Raw genomic sequence first — 19,468 nt, forward strand, 5'->3', positions numbered from 1 at the left:
AAAATTTCCTAATTTCTAAGCACAGGGCAGCAGGCAGTCTCCCTGGAGAACTGCAGATTAAACAAGCCCTGGAGAAGGGCTGGATGTAAGGAACAGGGGTGGGGGGGGGGCAGTGGACCCGGGTGGCGGTTCAGCAGGATGGAGGGAAGGAGGGGAGAGAAGAGTATGGGGCCAGGAGAGGCTGTGGAAGAAAACGCAATGCTCGGCTGTGAAACAGACGTCACATCAATTTCTTCCCAGTTTACAACCCACTACCAAAGGCTAGCATCCTGGTTGAGGTGAAGAGGTTCTTCAAGTGGAAAAATACCTTCTACAAATAATAGTAATAGTAATTATTATTATAAATGGGGACTCCCTCCCCCCCAAAAAGCCCTATATGGAAGCAGAGCTGGGGTTTCCAGCATGGGCTGCGGGGGGCAAGCTCTCAGAACAAAACCCTCTTGTCCTAGTCCCCCAGGGCTCTGGCCTGAAATTCCATCGGGAGGAAACCGGTGAGGAAATCTCACAGCTGGAAGAAGCCAACCCTGTACCAAATGCACACACGGACCTCACCTTCAGGGATTAACGTGTATCCTTTGGGGTTCAACATCACCCTTGGGACCACCTCTCCTTCTAAAATGCAAAAGAAGAAACCCCGTTTGAGGCACTCACTCACACTAGAACCTGAATGCGGTCTTAGGGCTGGATCCCTGGAAGGGACACTCAGAACTGGAGGATGGAGGAGGAGAGAGCAAAATAAAGGGGAGGGCGGGGAGGGGTGGGAGAGCAAGGAGGCTGCAGGGGCTACTCTACATCACACTCTACATCACACTCTACATCACACTCTGCATCACACTCTGCATCACACTCTGCATCACACTCTGCATCACACTCTACATCACATCACACTCTACATCACACTCTACATCACACTCTACATCACACTCTACATCACACTCCGGCTCAGGACTGGCTCCAGCCTAAGCAGTCCACTGAAAGCTGACAGGTAAAGAAAGGTAAGCATGACCCGATAAATACTATGGTCTGCTAAAAATTTTTTTAATGCTCAGAAGGAATCTGTATGTCTGTTAGATGTAGTTTTATCTCAAGGACTCCAAGGCACTTTGAACCCACGGGTCCAGGCCTCAGCATTCCTTGTCCGCAGAGAATTAAGAATCAACACTCTCCTGCAATCTCACTCCTGCGCATATATCTGGAAAAAAGTCATAATTCAAACAGATACGTGCACCCCAATGTTCACTGCAGCACTATTTACAATAGCCAGGACACGGAAGCAACCTAAATGCTCATCAATAGGAAAGGATAAAGAAGATGTGGTATATATATATATATACACACAATGGAATATTACTCAGCCATAAAAAAGGACTAAATAATGCCATTTGCAACAACATGGATGGACCCAGAGATTACCATACTGAGTGAAGTAAGTCAGACACACAAAAATGAATATCCTATGATATCGATTATACGCGGAATCTAAAAAAAAAGGGTATGAGTGAACTTATCTACAAAACAAAAACAGAGTTACAGATGTAGAAAACAAACTTACTGTTACCAGGGGTAAGGGGGAGGCAGAGGTAAACTGGAAGATTGGGACGGACACATACACACTACTATGTATAAAACAGATAACTAATAAGGACCTGCTGTGTAGCACAGGGAACTCTACTCAGTACTCTGTAGGGGCCTATATGGGATAAGAATCTAAAAAGGAGTGGAGATATGTATATGTATAACAGATTCACTTTGCTGTACACCTGAAACTAACACATTATAAATCAACTATGCTCCAATAAAAATTAAAAAAAAAAAAAGAATCAAAATTCATATTTGGAGTCTGAGGGGCTCTTAGCCCCATCTGACCACTGCTGCGCATTTTCAGAGGAGAAAACCGGGCCCCAGGAGGGCACAGAATAGCCGAAGGTCCCACAGCAGGGCTGAGAGAGCAGGGCCAGGCCTGCCCTCCCCTAGGCTAGCTGTTCCCCTCCAGCTCCCATCCCTGGCAGCCAAGCCCCATTGCCATCTCGTTTGCCCCTCTCTACTTCCCTCTAAGGAAGTGCTTTTTGCACAGCAGATATACATTTGTGTCAAAAGAATGAAAATAAAACAACAAGTCAAGTGACTTAAGGGTTTCACCAAAGATATTTTTCCAACTAAAAGGTATCTGGCCAAACCACTTACTAATAGCAAAAGAACAAAGAAGAGAAGTTGGCGTGTTCTTTCCTAGCAAACTTCTTCATTCTTTTATTGGCCTTCTTAGTCATAGGAGTTAAAACAAACAGAAACATAAAGCAAAATGAGTGATGTGTTCTCGTGGCTCTGTGACGTGCCTGAAATGAGTCTGACAGGCACTCCGTGAGCGTGAGCCCGCCTTACTGTCTCTCCTCTACTCCTCATGACCACCCTGGAGGTAGGTGGACTCATGTCCACGTTAAAGCCCAGGAAACAGGGGCTCAGAGAGGTTGAGGAATTTACGCGATGACACAGCTAGTGAGTAGCAGAGCTGGGATCCAAACCCTGCACACTTCCCCCACGCCTCTGACATGAGACATGTTACGGCTCATAGACGTTCACCATCGGAAGCGGCCAGGCAAAAAGGCAGTCCTGAATATCGACCCCGTATTCCCCAGCTCACCAGGGCCTTCAGGTGTTTTACAGACACTCAGCACGCTTGTGTTCTCGGGTGACTTTTCAGGAGCCCCAAACACTGAGGTGGGAGCTAGGTTCAGCCTAAAGCTGTCATTAACCTTTAATCAACAAACTTCGATTTTCAAACTTCCTATTCCTTTCTTCTCACAATCCCTCCAACAGGGACAACCCAGAGACATTCGAAACCCTCTCCAGGTCTGCTTCTCCTTAATGGAGGCCCTACAAACAGCCAGAATATTAAGGGAACTGGGGTTTTGATTCGGGACTAATCTGAACCCTTACGATAGCTAATCCCCGTGACCACCTCCCCTCCTACTGTAGGCTCCCCAAAGCTCCTGATGCCTAGCCTGTAGCTGCAGAACTAAAGTGAATCAAACTTTTGGCAGATGAAGGCCAAGGCTATAAATCTAAGAATTAGGTGAATGCGCTTGGTATAACTTAAGAAGAGAAAGAACACAGTTTCATCTAAAAGTCAGGAGATTTACTGCACAGAAGCCTCCACGAAGGGACTCTGATATTTGTCTTTGAAGAATATACTGTATACATTACAACATCCTTCTGCCTGGAGAAGAACTCGGCTATCAAATGTACTCACCAAAACCAATGGCAATCAAACCACTCCCTCCTTTAGATGATTCTGGCCCATCTGAGAAAATGTGCCCGGAGCAGACTTCCAAAAAGCACAAGGTTCCTGCCCAGCTGCAAGCCAGCTGTCAACCAGATAGGTTAGTGCAGACAGAGGCACATCTAGGACAAGAAGGGTCTTTAGAGACCCGCTGGTCCAATGACTCCCACACCAGCGAAGGGACTGGGTATGTACAGCTGGGGAAAAGCACCCTCAGGTTGGTTCTGATTGAACAAGAGAAGTGGAAGGAAGCCAAGCTCCATAACGACCTTCCTGGCTGGTAAGGTTTGCGGTCCGCCCAACTGAGGGAGCATGGAAGAAGGGAGGGAGAGAAACGGGGGGAGGGGAGGGCAGATCCAGTGGAGCCCTCCTCACCCTGAGCCCCATTTTAAGGGGTGTGGGGGTGTGGGCAGTTGACACAGGGGTGTAAGGGACTCACTCCAGGCCCCGTGGCTCTTCAGAGGCAGAGCTGCGGCTAGAAGAAGGGTCTCCTGACTCCTGTCCTCGTCCCTTTCTCCCTTTTGTACCCAGTTTACATGTGATGCACGGATATTTTCTATTCTCTTCTTTTTTTTTAAATACGAGTACAACTCACTAAATTGATTTTATAACCCACCAATGGGTCGTGACACACGGTTTAGAACTCCCCAGCTTAGACATCCTGAAAGAGTCAGGTCAGGGATAAGAGCACGTCTTCAGGTTCACCTTGAGGTAGCTGAACACAACAAACACTGATAAGGAGAACTCCCGAAAATGTTCCTCCTCGGTGTTCCCCACTGCAGTACACACTCCCACTATGCACCTAGCTGGGCAGACTCAACAGTCAGGAGTCATTCTTAATTCCCATCCCTCACCTGCCATCACCCTCTTCCCCCCATCAGCTCATCTTGGCTCCTATCACCTGGTCCAAGCCATCATCACCACCCCTGGGTCTAGGACAAAATCCTCTTATCTGGTCTCCCGGCTGCCATTTTGGCCTCCCTACCCTATTCCCTATCAGCGGCCCAATAACCTTCTCAAAATACAAACCAGTTCACCATCCTCTCTGCTCTGAAGTCCTCCCATCATCTTAGAACAGAATCCAAAGTCCTTTCTTTGGTCCAGGAGGCCCCCCCGCCTATCTCCTCTCCTCTAACAACCACCATTCTATTGTACCTTCTGTCTCCATAAGTTTGACCCCTCTGGGGACTTCATATAAGTGGAATCATACAGCATGTGTCCTTTATGTGTCTGGCTTGTGTCACTTAGCATAAGGTCTTCAAGGTTCACCCATATGCCAGAATCTCCCTCTCAGGCTGAATGACATTGCACTGTGTGTATAGCCACATTTTGTTTATCCATTCATCCACAGATGAACACCTGCACTGCCTCTGCCTTCTGGCTACTGTGAATGATGCTGCTATGAACCTAGATGGACAAATACCTGGTTGAGTCCCTGCTGGGGTTTTGCTTTCCAAACGTCTCACTGGGACGTGGAGCGTGAACTCGAGGTGGGCCAAGAGGCTGCTGGGTGAGTGCCTTGACTGGTGGCCTCTGAGTGGGTGCTGTGAGGATGCTAGGTGGTCACAGGAGCGTGGCTCTCCAGGCGTGACCTCAGAATCATGGCCCCGAAGCACAGGCTGCCGTCTGCTGTCACTTTCACTGGGTCTTAGAGCAGTGAGCCCGGTGGGCGGGCAGGGAATCAGAATGTAATTAAGCCACCAGGTGGAGTCTGATCTTCCGTGGGGAGACCTTAGAATTAGGTAGTAAGCGACTTGAGTCTGGGTCATGGGCTACAAGAGCCCCCACTTGGAGTAAGAGCTCAACTCCCCAGCCAGTAGGCTCACGAAGACGCTCCCAGCCACGGAGGCAGTAACCCCCAAAATTGCTAGAGGTGACCCCAAAAATTGTTTGGGACATTAAAACTGCTTCCTTAAAAACTCAGCATGTGGAAGATGCCTTAGAGGACTGGGGCAGGGAGGGTGGGGGGGACTCGAGGTGGGGGAGTCAAGGAAGGGAGGGAATACGGGGATATGTGTATAAAAACAGATGATTGAACCTGGTGTACCCCCAAAAAAATAAAAAATAAAAAAGAACTTAAAAAAAAAAAACCTAGATCAGAAAAAAAAAAAAAACAAAACTCAGCATGATTTCAAATTAGGTACCCAAAAAAGTCCAAAACAGGCAAATCTAAAGACACAGAAAGTAGGCTAGCAGTTGTCTAAGGCTGAGGGTGGGATGGAGAGGGACAGTAAATAGACACAAAAGTTCTTTTTAGGGTGATGGAAATGTCCTAAAATTAGATTGTGGTGATGGCTGTGTAACTCTGCAAACATACGAAAATTCACTGACTTCTACACTTAACTGAATTTTATATGTAAATTACCTCAATGAGGCTTTTTAAAATATAAGTACAGAAATGTTTAAGAAGAAAACCCATAAGATTAATATTTTTAAGATTTTTACCTACTTGAGTAGGAGTATCTACTTTGCCATATCAATATGAAGGATTTAATTGAATAGTTTATTTGCCTTGAGATTTTAAGTTGAAATCTTCTTAGTTTACATATAATATTGGAGCATTTAAGAAACAATGTTTGTCACTGAGGTATTAGATTTATAGTAAGTATTTGTTAATCAGACATCTGAAGTACTCAAAAAGGACATAAAGTATATGAAATTTTAAGTGCAATTTAAAATGCTAAAAGAAGGTGAAGTTTGGTCAAGGGTCAATTATTCATCAAAGGCTACCCTCCATGTAAATGTTAAAACTTACTAGATTTATGAGCCAAAGAGTAAAAAAGCTAGTGTGCTAGATTTGTTACAAAGTTTTTTAAAAGCTTCTTTTGTACACAACTGTCACACTCAGTGACATGAAAAGGCTCACATTAACAGAGAATTAACAGGAACTGGCACCTTTGCGCTGGTCTCGGGGTAGAGAGACCGAGCATCTCAGGTGAAGGAGAAGCTGCCCCCATCCCAAACCTCAGTACAAATTCCTGAAAGCCCCTACAGCGGTGGATGAATTTTATTGTTGAGAAACCTAAGAGCCTGTGGAAAAACACAGTTCAAGGAATTAAACTGGCAGTTAACCTAGGAAAGTCCTTATAAATTACCTTTTATGTTCACTTAAATAAAACAAGAGAGACAGCACAGCAGTCCAGATCATATTAATTACATTGCACACACCTTGAAGGGGTAATTATGGGCATGGCACAGTTAATTTTCATTTACCTTTCCTTGCCTGCTGGAGAATTTCTACACTCCCCCCTGCAGTTTCCTGGGAATGCTTATAAATTTATTTTGCAGTGATGCAGATAATATGCCAAAATACTTTCTTCCCTGTGGCTGGTGCTCCAAGTCTGATTTTACGACCTGGAGACATTTATGTCTGCTTCTGGGGTTCCCCCACAGCTTCAGAGACACGGTGTAAGGAATAACGCGGCTGCTTGAGAAGGGAAATATTCTAGTTAACCTTTCCTTAAGCTATGCAAGCATCGTGGGGCATTAACCCCAAACGGACTCCCTCCCGTCAAGTACACAAAGCTAGCTGGCTCCAGGCAGGTTCACCTCATGCTGATACAACAGGGCTGTGCCCGCCACCCCCATCTCTTGCACAGGGTTCCCCCACTCGCTCCCGGCCACACAGTCTCTTCAAAGGTCCAAGGGGACTGTCGCCCATCCTGTGTCTCTCTCAAGGCCATCTGGACAAAACTTGCTCCTGCCTGGGCTTCTGTTTTCTCTCCCTTTTCTCCACCCCATCCATAGTGTCATAGATTGAATACTGTCCCCCTCAATTCATGTCCTCTCAGAACCTCAGAGTGGAACCTTATTTAGAAATAGGGTCTTTGCAGATGTTATTAAGAGAGGTCATCCTCGATTAGAGTGGGTCCTGAAGCCAATGACTGGTGTCCTTATGAGAAGGGAGGACACAGAGAGACACACACAGTGGCACTTTGTTATGGCAGCTCTAGGAAACGAATACACATGGGTTCACGTCCTGTGTGACCCTGACAAGATACTCAATCTCTTGGCCTCATTTACCCCATCTGTGAAATGGGTATAATCTGAAATGAAAATAATGATGTGCCTACTTAGAAGGGATGTTGTGAGGACTAACGTTCATCCCTGTCAAGTGTTTGGAACAGCACCTGGTCTAAGGTAAGTGCTCATTAAGCTATAATTAGCTAACAATTCCTGACATCCAGTACCTTCTTTTTCTATCTCTCAAAAGAGCATCTCAGATAGGATTAAGATGGCAGAGTAAGAGGACGTGCGCTCACTCCCTCTTGCAAGAGCCCCAGAATTACAACTAACTACTGAACAATCATTAACAGAAAGACACTGGAACTCACCAAAAAAGAAACCCCACATCCAGAGACAAAGGAGAAGCCGCAATGAGATGGTAGGAGGGGCGCAATCGCATTAAAATCAAATCCCATAAATGCTGGGTGGGTGACTCACAAACTGGAGAAAAGTTATACTGCAGAAGTCCACCCACTAAAGTGAGGGTTCTGAGCCCCACATCAGGCTTCCCAACCTGGGAGTCCAGCAACGGGAGGAGGAATCCCCAGAGAATCAGACTCTGAAAGCCAGCGGGATTTGATTGTAGGACCTCCACAGGACTTGTGGAAACAGAGACTCCACTCTTGGAGGGCACACAAAAAAATGTGCTCACCAGGACCCAGGGGGAAGGAGCAGTGATCCCATAGGAGACTGAACCAGACCTACCTGCTGGTGTTGGAGGGTTGCCTGCAGAGGTGGGGGGGGCAGCTGTGGCTCACCGAGGAGGCAGGGGCACTGGCAGCTGGGGTTTTGGGAAGTGCTTATTGGTGTGAGCCCTCCCAGAGTTCGCCATTAGCCCCACCAAAGAGCCTGTGGGCTCCAGCACTAGGTGGCCTCAGGCCAAACAACCAACAAGGTGTGAACACAGCCCCACCCATTAGCAGACAAGCAGATTAAAGTTTTACTGAGCTTCGCCCACCAAACTGGATTAAAGCTTTACTGAGCTCCACCCACCCAGCCCTACCCACCATCAGTCCCTCCCATCAGGAAGCACCCACGAGCCTGCTAGATAGCTTCCTCCACAAGAGGGCAAACAGCAGGATCAAGCAGTATTAGCAGTATTTCATCTTGTGGAACTGAAAACCACAGCCACAGAAAGATACAGAAAATGAAAAAGCAGAGGACTTTGTACCAGATGAAGGGAAAGGATAAAGCCCCAGAAAAACAACTAAATGAAGAGGAGATAGGCACCCTTCCAGAAAAAGAATTCAGAATAATGATGGTGAAGATGATCCAGGACTTTGAAAAAAGACTGGATGCAAAGATCAAAAAGTTTACCAAAGACCTAGAAGAATTAAAGAGCAAACAAACAGAGATATGCAACACAATAACAGAAATGATAAATACACTAGAAGGAACCAATAGCAGATTAACTGAGGCAGAAGGGCGAATAAGTGACCTGGAAGACAGAATGGTGATCATCACTGATGCAGAAAAGAATAAAGAAAAATGGATGAAAAGAACTGAAGACAGCTTAAGATATCTCTGGGACAATGTTAAACGCACCAACATTCGCATTATAGGGGTCTCAGAAGGAGACAAGAGAGAGAAAGGACCTGAGAAAATATTGGAAGAGATTATAGTTGAAAACTTCCCTAACATGGGAAAGGAAATAGCTCCCCAAGTGCAGGAAGCACAGAGAGTTCCAGGCAGCATAAATCCAAGGAGAAACACGCCAAGACATATATTAGTCAAGTTGACAAAAATTAAACACAGAGAAATGTTATTAAAAGCAACAAGGGAAAAACAACAAATAACATACAAGGGAACTCCCATAAGGGTAACAGCTGATTTCTCAGCAGAAACTCTGCAAGCCAGAAGGGAGTGGCATGATATATTTCAAGTGATGAAAGGGAAGAACCTACAACCAAGAATACTCTACCCAGCAAGGATCTCATTCAGATTCAACGGAGAAATCAAAAGCTTTACAGACAAGCAACAGCTAAGAGAATTCAGCACCACCAGACCAGCCTTACAACAAACGCTAAAGGAATTTCTCTAAGCAGGAAACATAAGAGAAGAAAAGGACCTACAGAAACAACAACAAAACAATTAAGAAAATGGTAATAGGAACATACATGTCGACAATTACCTTGAATGTAAATGGACTAAATGCACCAACCAGAAGACACAGACTGGCTGAATGGATACAAAAACAAGACCCATATATATGCTGTCTACAAGAGACCCACTTCAGACCTAGGGACACATACAGACGGAAAGTGAGGGAATGGAAAAAGATATTCCATGCAAGTGAAAATCAAAAGAAAGCTGGAGTAGCAATACTCATATCAGATAAAATAGACAAAATAAAAAATGTTACAAGAGACAAGAAAGGACATTACATAAAGATCAAGGGATCAATCCAAGAAGAGGAGATAACAATTATAAATATATATGCACCCAATATAGGAGCACCTCAATACCTAAGGCAAATGCTAACAACTATGAAAGAGGAAATGCAAGGCAGAAATAGGGACACAGGTGTAGAGAACAAACACATGGACACCAAGTGGGGAAAGCGGGGAGGGTTGGGGGGGGAATGAATTGGGGGATTGGGACACCAAATTGTAGACTCTAAATATATGCTGTTTACTGTCTGTTAAAAAAAAAAAAGAATGTAAAAAAAAAAAGTGAAGTAAGTCAGAAAGAGAAAAACAAATACTGTATGCTAATGCATATATATGGAATCTTAAAAAAATGGTACTGATGAACTCAGTGGCAGGGTGAGAATAAAGACGCAGATGAAGAGAAAAAAAAAAAAAAAGAGCATCTCAAAATCCTCCTTTATTCCCATCCCAAATCTCACTGTTGCACACACAATATACACACATTAATCTGTGGACACTAGGTTATTTCACGAATGGGAGAGGAATTCTCATCACAGTTGGTGATGTATGATGGAGATCTAACCATTCTGCTCCAAATGAGCGTGAGGCAGGGGCCCGATGCTGAGGAGGGGTGTTGAACAGACAGCATGCGCACCTTTTCTCCAAAAGCAAGAGACAGCTAGAGATTGTCTCCCACAGTGAAAGACATACTCACAGTACTAAAGAGCTGGAGCCTTCCAAGGCAGCCAGCCACCCATCTACGCAAACCCATATTTTCATTTCCATATGTCTAGCTGAGTTAAAGATGGAAATTATCTTTTTAATTGTTCACTCGTATTATTTTCTTCTGACATGTTTCTGGCACAAGATGCTAGCAGAGAGAACATGGATTTTTAAAATATCCGCATATGTGCTACATCACTGGAACTGTGAAGATGTTTACTGCCTTCAACTCCAGCAATTTCCCTCTTGGGAAATTACACCAAGGGAATAATTCAACAGAAGCTAAGAGATTTATGCACAAAGATGTTTACTATAATATTTCCCTTCCAATGGCCCCAAACTGTAAACACTCCAAGATGTCCAAGATTATAGGAATAATTTCATAAATCATAGTTCACGTAGGTACACCGTTAACAAATCACAGCACATTCTCTACGCAAAACATGATATTGTTATTAAAAGGAATAATGTGAAGATGTGGGAAAGGGGTTTAAGTAAAAGCAGCAGAATTCCATAATATTATGAGGATCGGGATCTTGGCTAGGTAAATATACACATGTATAAAAATGAAAACAATTGTCAGAGTGCCTCATGCCTTTCTTCCACGTTGTATGTCATTTTTCCCATTCAAAAAGTCATGAAGGAGGCAATGGTTCAGGCAGAGGAAGCGGCTGCTGAGATTACTAGGAAGCTGGAGAAACAGGAGAAGAAATGCTTGAGGAAGGAAAAGAAAACGCTGGCTGCGATTGCCTTGGCATCTTCAGAAAACAGCAGTAGTGCCCTGGAGGAGTGTGAGGAGACACGTGAAAGACCCAAAAAGAAGAAAAAGCAAAAGCCCCAGGAGGCTCCTCAGGAGAATGGAATGGAAGATCCATCTGTCTCCTTCTCCAAACCCCAAAAAAAGAAATTTTTTTCCAAGGAGCTGGTTAGTAGTGACCTTGAAGAGACAGCTAGCAGTGGAAGTCTTTCCAAGAGGAAGAAATCTTTTCCCAAAGAGGAACCAGTTAGTGACCCTGAAGAGTCAGGAAACAAGAGGGTCCCCAAGAAAAAAAGAAAATTATCTTCCAAGGAGGAGCCCCTCAGCAGTGGACCTGAAGAGGCTGCTGCCGGCAAAAGCAGTGGCTCCAAGAAAAAGAAAAAGCTCCAAAAGCTCTCCCAGGAAAGTTAGAATGGACACTTCCCTACCTGGGGCATAACTTGCAGAGATATTTCCCAGCCCATTCCCCCATAGCCCAATAAAAATAAAACAAAACAAAACAAAACAAACAAACAAACAAAATGATGGCTTCAATATAACACTAGATCCAGATCAACTCTCAGTGGTAAAGGTGCTACTGGAAACCCAGAGATGTTCTAAATAAAAAGCTGGAATTTTCCCAAAGAAGACATCAAAATTATCTGCAGCTACTGATGTGGATATTCTTCCCCACTAGATCTCTGAAAAATGAGAGCCCTTAATTTTTGCATGTCTCAGGGCCATAAGTGGCTGAAGCGTAACACGTTGCCACCATCAAGTGGAGGAGGGATGAAGCAGGTGCTGGAGAAGATTCAAAAAATGAGTGAGGAGGTGGCTCAGGATGGGCGCAGAAAAGGCACAGGTGGGCTTTGGGGGAAGCTAGGCTGCGCTTCAAATGTTATTCTTCTTGAAATATGGTCAGAGGGAAAGGACCACTGCAGCTGTATCCTATTACACAGGCCCACCCTCCCATCTATCTCCCTCCCTCCCTCCTTCTTAAGGAATACAAGATGCAAGGCAGAATCTCACTCCACAGTCCCTCCGAAGACATGCAACGGGATGGAAATGAACCCAAGGAAAGTCAAGAAAGGACCTGAGCTACCGTAATAATTTTCCCTAGGAAAATGTTTCCCATCTTGAGACTTATTTTTTCTTAAAAAAAAAAAAAAAAAGCTTTGTGACAATATGGAGACAATTTCTCCAAAAATTAAGGAAGTCGTGCACAAGATCCTTCCTGCCATGATGAGAGCAGGAAGGCACGGCCTCTTGGGGTGCAGCGTACACGTCCAGGCTGCGTTTAGATATTAAAACTCCTTCAAAGTCACCAGCAAGCTCTATCTGTGCAGGCAAATTAAAAAGCTGTAAAACAATAAGAAGGTGTTTGCAAATGGTTCCAGCTACAAGAGGATGTGAGAGCTGCTGGCTTGTCTATATATATGAGATACGGCCAGGTGTGTTCGAAAGGGTTCTGGTTCAGGGCTTGTGGCCACCTACTACATGGTGGCCAGGATGACAGGGGACAGGAACAAGCAGAACATCTTTTGAGTCCCTATTAATCACCATGCCAAATGCCAGGCACTTTAGTAAACATTACTTAACCTTCCTTTCCTCGCTACCATCCTGCTATTCCCCGTTTACAGACGAGGAAACAAGTGCAGAGACTTCTATGCAAAGAGTCACACAGCCAGTAACTAACAGATTCTCTACTAATATAGCAGGTTAAGTGTTTATTCTCTGAATGTTATCAATAGAGATCTCTCTGATGTAGATTAGGAGGTGAAGCAGAGCAGACATGAAACACACCGAAAGCAGCATTTCACAACTCTGGGTCCAGCCCTCATTAAGAATAATAATGTGAAAACAAGTCAATGAGATTTAAGTTACTAAAAGTAATGGAACGGACTTAACATAACTGTCTGACACAGCTGGGTCAAAATGTCGACATCAAAGTGTTCAAATACCACAGACTTCATTGCGGGGGTAGAGCAAAGTGGCTAAAGATATTAGCCCCAAGGGCGATAGAATTCCTCCACTAGCCAGCTGAGTGATCTTCTGCAAGTTCTTGACCCCTCTGTGTCCCAGTTTTCTCACCAATAAGATGGGAACGGGAGAACTTGCTTTTTTTAATCCTTTTATTAAGAGGATTGCATGAGATGAAAGCACCGAACGCATTGCCCGCCGTGATTCATGTCGTTTTCATGTTTTTTAACTTCTTTGAAATTGAGGTGCATCTTATAATCGTAGCCTTTTTAGAGTGGATAAAATAGGATATGATGATGATGATATGGTGACGATCCCTGACTCCCTCCACAGATCTGTGGGTCTCCCCGCATCCCCATCCCCATGCCCATGCCTTATCTTAAAGCCCAAACCCCTGGAAGGAATGTGTTCCCTTCCCTCCCTCCCTCCTTCTCTCTCTCCCCTGGCTGCAAATTTAATGCTTTCTTCTCCAAGCCAAGACGAATATCCTCACGGCCAAATGACACAGTGCCGCAGCATCAAAATGCCCTGTACCCTCTGAGAGTGACCCCAAAGGGAAGGCTTGCTCAGGTGCAGGTAGGAAGCTCCAGTAGAGCCAGCCCCCTGAGACAGCCCAGTACTCAAGCCATTCATCATGACACCAAGGTCCCTGCCCTGCTGTCCTGAGCAACACTGGAAGCCACCACACCCTGTGACTATCAGGGCAGAGCTGGGTAGTGGGTCTTCTGCAGAACCAAGAAAGACCCTCTATTGTAAGACCCAACCCTCCTCCAAATAACTGCCTGGACTTCACTGCCAGAGGGCAGAGCGAAGCGGCTAAAGATGTCAGCCCTAAGGATGACAGAATTTCTGAGGCCAGAAATCCCAGACAGTGTCTCCAGTGTTTAGCCACTACATCAAATAACAACCAACTTTCTAAAAGTTTGAAAAACTGCAACATCAAAAGCAAACAGTTGTAGAATTTTCTCAATTATCAAGCTTTTTTCCCATAAACTTTGCTAAACGGTGGACAGTTACGCTTGACATATATATGAATAGATAAATACATATACGCAATACTGGTATCTCAAAAATATTGATAGATCATGGTGATTTCCAGGTGACCCTCCATCTGACCAAGTCTGAGGTTATTCCACCAGCAGAAGGTCAAGGAGGCCAGCATCCTGGGAGCAAGACCCAAGTCCATAAGAGTGAGGGTCATACGCGCGTCCATAAGCAGGAAGCATCTGCTTCTAAGAGGTTCTGAGGGAGAAGTAGGCTTCTGGATGTCCAAGGTCAAGGGTGAGTGACTTCACGGAAAGGGAAATGGGGACAGAAGTGGGAGGGCCACAGAAACAGAAGGAAAGCACTCTGGCCTTTCACTTCCTTCTGATCTCAGTAATTGTCAAGACTCGCTTTTCACCATGAGCATAATTGAGCCTCGGGGTATCTGGAAACAGGCAGCCTAATGTTGAACCTAATTGACATAATTAAACCTTTTGGTTTTAACATCCTGACCTTCACTATGCTAGTCCGTGCATGCAGTCAAAGCTTTTGGCTTTACTGTGGCTGATCAGTACTGGAAACATGAGTCAGATTGAGAAGCCAATTTTTAGTTTCAATTTTTTTTTTTATACTCTTGCGTAAGCCTAAACTCTTCCTTCTTGTTAACAGAAATCCTAAAAGATATTTTATCCCCCAAATCTATAACGTATGGGGGAAAGTCACAAATGATTTCTGGCTTCAGTCCCCTAATGAAATAACTGAAGGGCCGTGAAAGCGAAAAGCAAATGGTTTTATTCAAAGTTCAAGCCTTTTCTTCAAATGTCTATCAGAAATAAAAAGGACTGATTACTTCGGGTTGACCTTATGTGACCATTATCTGTGGTCCTCAATTACAAATGACCATTCCGTGCGCCTCTCAATTATTAAGGATAGTGAAGGGTGTGGTGACTCAAGCCATTCAGAAGCAGCAGGTGATCCAAAACGTCGCTTCTGGTCAGCTGGGACTGCTACACAGGCTCCTTGAACATTTAGCTTTTATCTCCAGTTATATTTGGCCTCAAAAGCTACTCAAACAACCTTGCATCATCTTGTGAGCATGGGAGCAGAATCAGAGCTGGGAGGGCAGGGATTCATCCACATGCTGGCAACCGGAAATCACCCACGTTGGAATGGACGTATCCTTTTGAAATTCCATTGGAGAAGAGAGAGTAAAATAGCCCATTGCAAATAATGGGGTTGATAATAATGACTATGTAGTCAGCCGTCTGCCTATTCCAACGGGCCTTCCACATGCATCCTCACTGCCTTGCGTTTTGAAAAGGAGAAATCCCCGATTACAGAGGTTCAGTGATGCACCCACACGCCCGAGATGAATCATGGTGTCTCCATTCTATCGATGAGGAAACGGAAGCTCAGGGACTGTAAGTGACTTGCTCAGGGGCACAGAACTCAGTGGTAGAGCAGAGACTCAAAGCCAGGTAAATCAGGCCCAGGTTCAGTCTTATCCCTCTGCACAAGAGGTGCCTCCCTTATGAAAGTTTATTTTTAAAAGGCCGGGGAGGGGAGCTGTGCATGGAAAGAACTATTCTTGGAAAATCCACAATGTCCTGGGACCACAGAGGGGAAATCGAACAGATCAGCCCTCACTGAGCTTCAAGGCTCAACAGTGCCCTTTGTTGTTCTTCTAACATCTTTCTCTGATTCTTTACGGGTAACAAGGAAACAGAAGCATGTAATAAGGCCCCTTGATAAATACCTGGACACCAACGCATGGCCTCTTCCTTATGTCAGAGACCACGTGAAATGCCTTTCTGTACCTTCTACTTTGAGTGGGGCCAGCACAAAATAAGTCCTCCATAAACATTTAGCATTTAGTCAATCAAATCATCTGATTTTGCAGCTGAGACGATTGTACATCACCAGAGCCCAGAACCTTCCAGGAAGTTTTTACTCGGGAATGTGAGGGGTCTGGCGCTCACATAGTGGTCCATCTCCAATAATACAGCCAACTTTCCGTGTCTCCTCCAGAACCTCTATCACATAAAGAAGATGTGGTACATATATACAATGGAATATTACTCAGCTGTAAAAAGGAACAGATTTGGGACATTTGTAGAGTCATGGATGGACCTAGAGACTGTCATACAGAGTGAAGTAAGTCAGAAAGAGAAAAACAAATATCGTATATTAACACATATATGTGGACTATAGAAAAATGATACAAATCAACCAGTTTGCAAGGCAGAAATAGAGACACAGATGTAGAGAACAAACATATGGACACCAAGTGGGGAAAGCCAGGGAGGGGTTGGGGTGGGATGAATTGGGAGATTGGGATTGCCATATATACATTATTAATTTAAAAAAATCAAATTGTACGCTTTAAATATATGCAGTTTATTGTATGTCAATTTTATCTCAATAAAAGTTCTTAAAAAAAAAAAGAGAGAGAGAACCCCTATCACAGAAGGCTCTGCTGAGTTCTCTCTGGAGTTTGTATCTGAATCATTTCCCAGACTGAAAGGACAGCGACTAAACAACATCAGGCGGGACTTCAGAATTCTGAGAAAGGATAAGTAAGCCACGCCAGACAGCTGATGACTCAACATTCCACTTTTCAACCAGCTATGCTGCCCTCTTGGAGAGAGAGCCGCGGTATTCAGGGCTCTCAGCAGAACAGCGGCAGGGGCCTCCAAAATGTCATCAGGAAGATAAAGATCTTAGTTAGGAAAGAACCTGGAAGGTCCGCTCAGAAACAAAGATTGATTCTACCCCAATACAGGAAAAGGCAAATGGAGAAGGCACGTACTATATAAATGATTTTGGAAAAAAAAGGAAAAAAAAAGAGATTTTGGAAAGACGTCTCAATTCAGGAAAACTTATCTTCAGGTTTTTTTTATTGCAAGCCATCTGGTCCACGGAAGCCAGAGTTCAAGGACTAGAAAGGTCTGATGCAGTGGAAAGTCAGTGGGCTGGGGACCAGGAGGCCAGTGTTGGGCTGGGTGCCTAACTAGCAGGGTGACCTTGGGTCAGGACCCACCCCCTTTTCTGGGTCTCAATTTCCTCATCTTTAAATAAGGGGGGGGGTTACTTTATATAAGATCCCTTCCAGCTGCCAAATTCAATCCTCCTGTTACTCTCAGTACACGCTGATTCAATGCCCTCCCCTCCACCGCTGTGAGGCTCACCAAATTCCATCGGCAACGTGCTCCACCACTGAACAGGCCAGCTTTTGTAGGCCTCCTCAGAGTGGAAACCACAGAAATGAACCCAAATGCACCAAAAAATGTAAACGGGTCATGAGCGCTCTCACACGTATGAAGTCAGCAGTGTGAAATGTATAACAAGATGGTCTACAGATCTTTTGTTGACACGCGGTAAAAAAAAAGAAAAAGAAAAAGAAAAAAAATCTCTTAAATATAAAAAGGTCATTTGCTCGGTTCTCAACTCAATCGGTCTTGAGTTGGCAGCATGTGAAACCCTAGTCCCAGTCATGACTGTGGGTTGCCTCTTCCCGACACACACACAGGAGGGAAAACTTGGATTCTTTACAGAGATAGTCTCTATTCTTCTGGGGAACTGGGGGAGGCAGGGGAAGTTGCCTTTGGCATTGACCAGCCCTTGGCATTGACCAGACAATGAACTCATCCTCCTGCCTGGCCCAGAAATAGAAACTGAACGGTAAACGTAGCTCACCAGCATCTCAGACGGAGGTTAAGCTGCTCAGAAGAAAGTCAGAAGCGGGGATGCTTACTTAATACATAAGTATTTATCCCATCACCCCAATAACCCCCGCTGCTCCACTGTCCTCTGAAAGCAATTAGTAAGCACCAAATGTGTACACAGCCCTTCCCCCTAGACTGTTCCAAAAGGAGCCCTCTGGATTGGGCTGCCTGCCCAACTATGTGAATGTACTTCATGCCACTGAACTGTACACCTAAAGATGGTTAAAATGGTCACTTCTATGACATGAATATTTTACCACAATTTTTTTAAAGATACCCCCCCCCCGCCCAAAAAGACTTAAACTGTAGCCCCCAGACACACCTAATCATACTGATGCAAAATAGAAACACTCAGCCAGTGAGCTATTTCCAGCCTGTCCCCAAAATGTCTGGGGCGGATGATAATAGTTTCTCCCCTGGCCAAAATAACCACGGAATTTGCTTAAGCATCACGCCTAGAGACTTAGAGTGAATCCACAGCCATTTCCACCCCTCTCAGGGGGCTCAGTATGAGACCTAGACTAGTGGTTCTCCAACCTGAAGGCCCCTCAGGACTGACGGTTGGCGGCGGGGGGGTGTCGTCAATACAGATTCCAGGGGCCCCATGATCAAGATCCTGATTCAATAGGCCTCTCTCAAATCCCAGGAATCTGCCCTTTTAAAACTGTCCCCAGTGACTTGGAGGAACTTGGGGTGTTTAAAGGGTTGAGCAGGGGGTACATGGACCACACACAGCCCTTATGTGGGCTTTAGAATCGGCCAAAGGGGTGTGGCCCCGGGTACTGCCGCCAGCTCCTGCTCCCTGGTGAAGGCTGCCCTGGGCTCTTTCCCAACTTCGAGGAGGCCCTTGGCTTTGAGTCCTTGAACAAGTCAGGGCAAAGCACAGTGTGTGGTTCCACCACCTTCCCTATGGCTAGTGGGCCGTCTGCCAGAACCAGAACACCCAGATTCCAGGCCCAACTCTCTTCCACACCTTTTTCATAACCGTGCCTCAGTCTTCTCCGTCTGTAAAATGGGCCTGATCCTGCCAGCCCTGGCTGCCTCCTTGGGCAGCTGTATCAGAAATTCCAGGCCTGTTCTCCCAAACATGTGGCCTTGGGCTCATTACGTTTCACCTCTCTAGACCTCAGCTTCCATATCATTAAAATGGGAACAAAGAGTACTAAGCTCACAGAGCTCTCGTGAGGACTAAATGGACTAATGCAAGAAAAGCGGGACTTCCCTGGTGGCGCAGTGGTTAGGAATCTGCCTGCCAAGGCAGGGGACACGTGTTCCATCCCTGCTCCGGGAAGATCCCACATGCCGCGGAGCAACTAAGCCCGTATGCCTCAACTACTGAGCCTGTGCCCTAGAGCCCGCAAGTCACAATTTTTAAGCTCACAGGCCGAAACTACCGAAGTCTGCGTGCTTAGAGCCCGAGCTCTGCAACAAGAGAAGCCACTGCAAGGAGAAGCCCATGCACTACAACAAAGACCCAATGCAGCAATCAATCAATCAATCAATCAATCAAATGCAAGAAAAGCTCTCAACCCACGGCACAGAGACAAGGAGCCCTTAAATACTATCACCGTCTTTATCACTATGCTGTATGTGGATGTGGCCGGAGGGAACAAATCTAAGTGATGACAGTTTTCACACTTTTATTATTTAAAGAAAGACCAAAATTTGT

At 45.1% G+C, this 19,468-nt stretch overlaps 2 protein-coding genes across 3 annotated transcripts in view; one reads left to right on the forward strand and one right to left on the reverse strand.

The window, feature by feature from the left end:
* CHST11 (carbohydrate sulfotransferase 11) overlaps nt 1-19,468 on the reverse strand; it is a 259,972-nt gene that overhangs the window by 142,213 nt on the left and 98,291 nt on the right. The gene's annotated exons all lie outside the window — the stretch shown is intronic.
* On the forward strand, nt 11,012-11,599 carry LOC130857363 (nucleolar protein 56-like). The gene has a single exon (XM_057742975.1). The coding sequence runs from the start codon at nt 11,012-11,014 to the stop codon at nt 11,540-11,542; it is 531 nt and encodes a 176-aa protein (XP_057598958.1). The 3' UTR covers nt 11,543-11,599.

This window comes from Hippopotamus amphibius, chromosome 7 (genome assembly GCF_030028045.1).
Source record: "Hippopotamus amphibius kiboko isolate mHipAmp2 chromosome 7, mHipAmp2.hap2, whole genome shotgun sequence".
NCBI classification, from domain to species: domain Eukaryota; kingdom Metazoa; phylum Chordata; class Mammalia; order Artiodactyla; family Hippopotamidae; genus Hippopotamus; species Hippopotamus amphibius.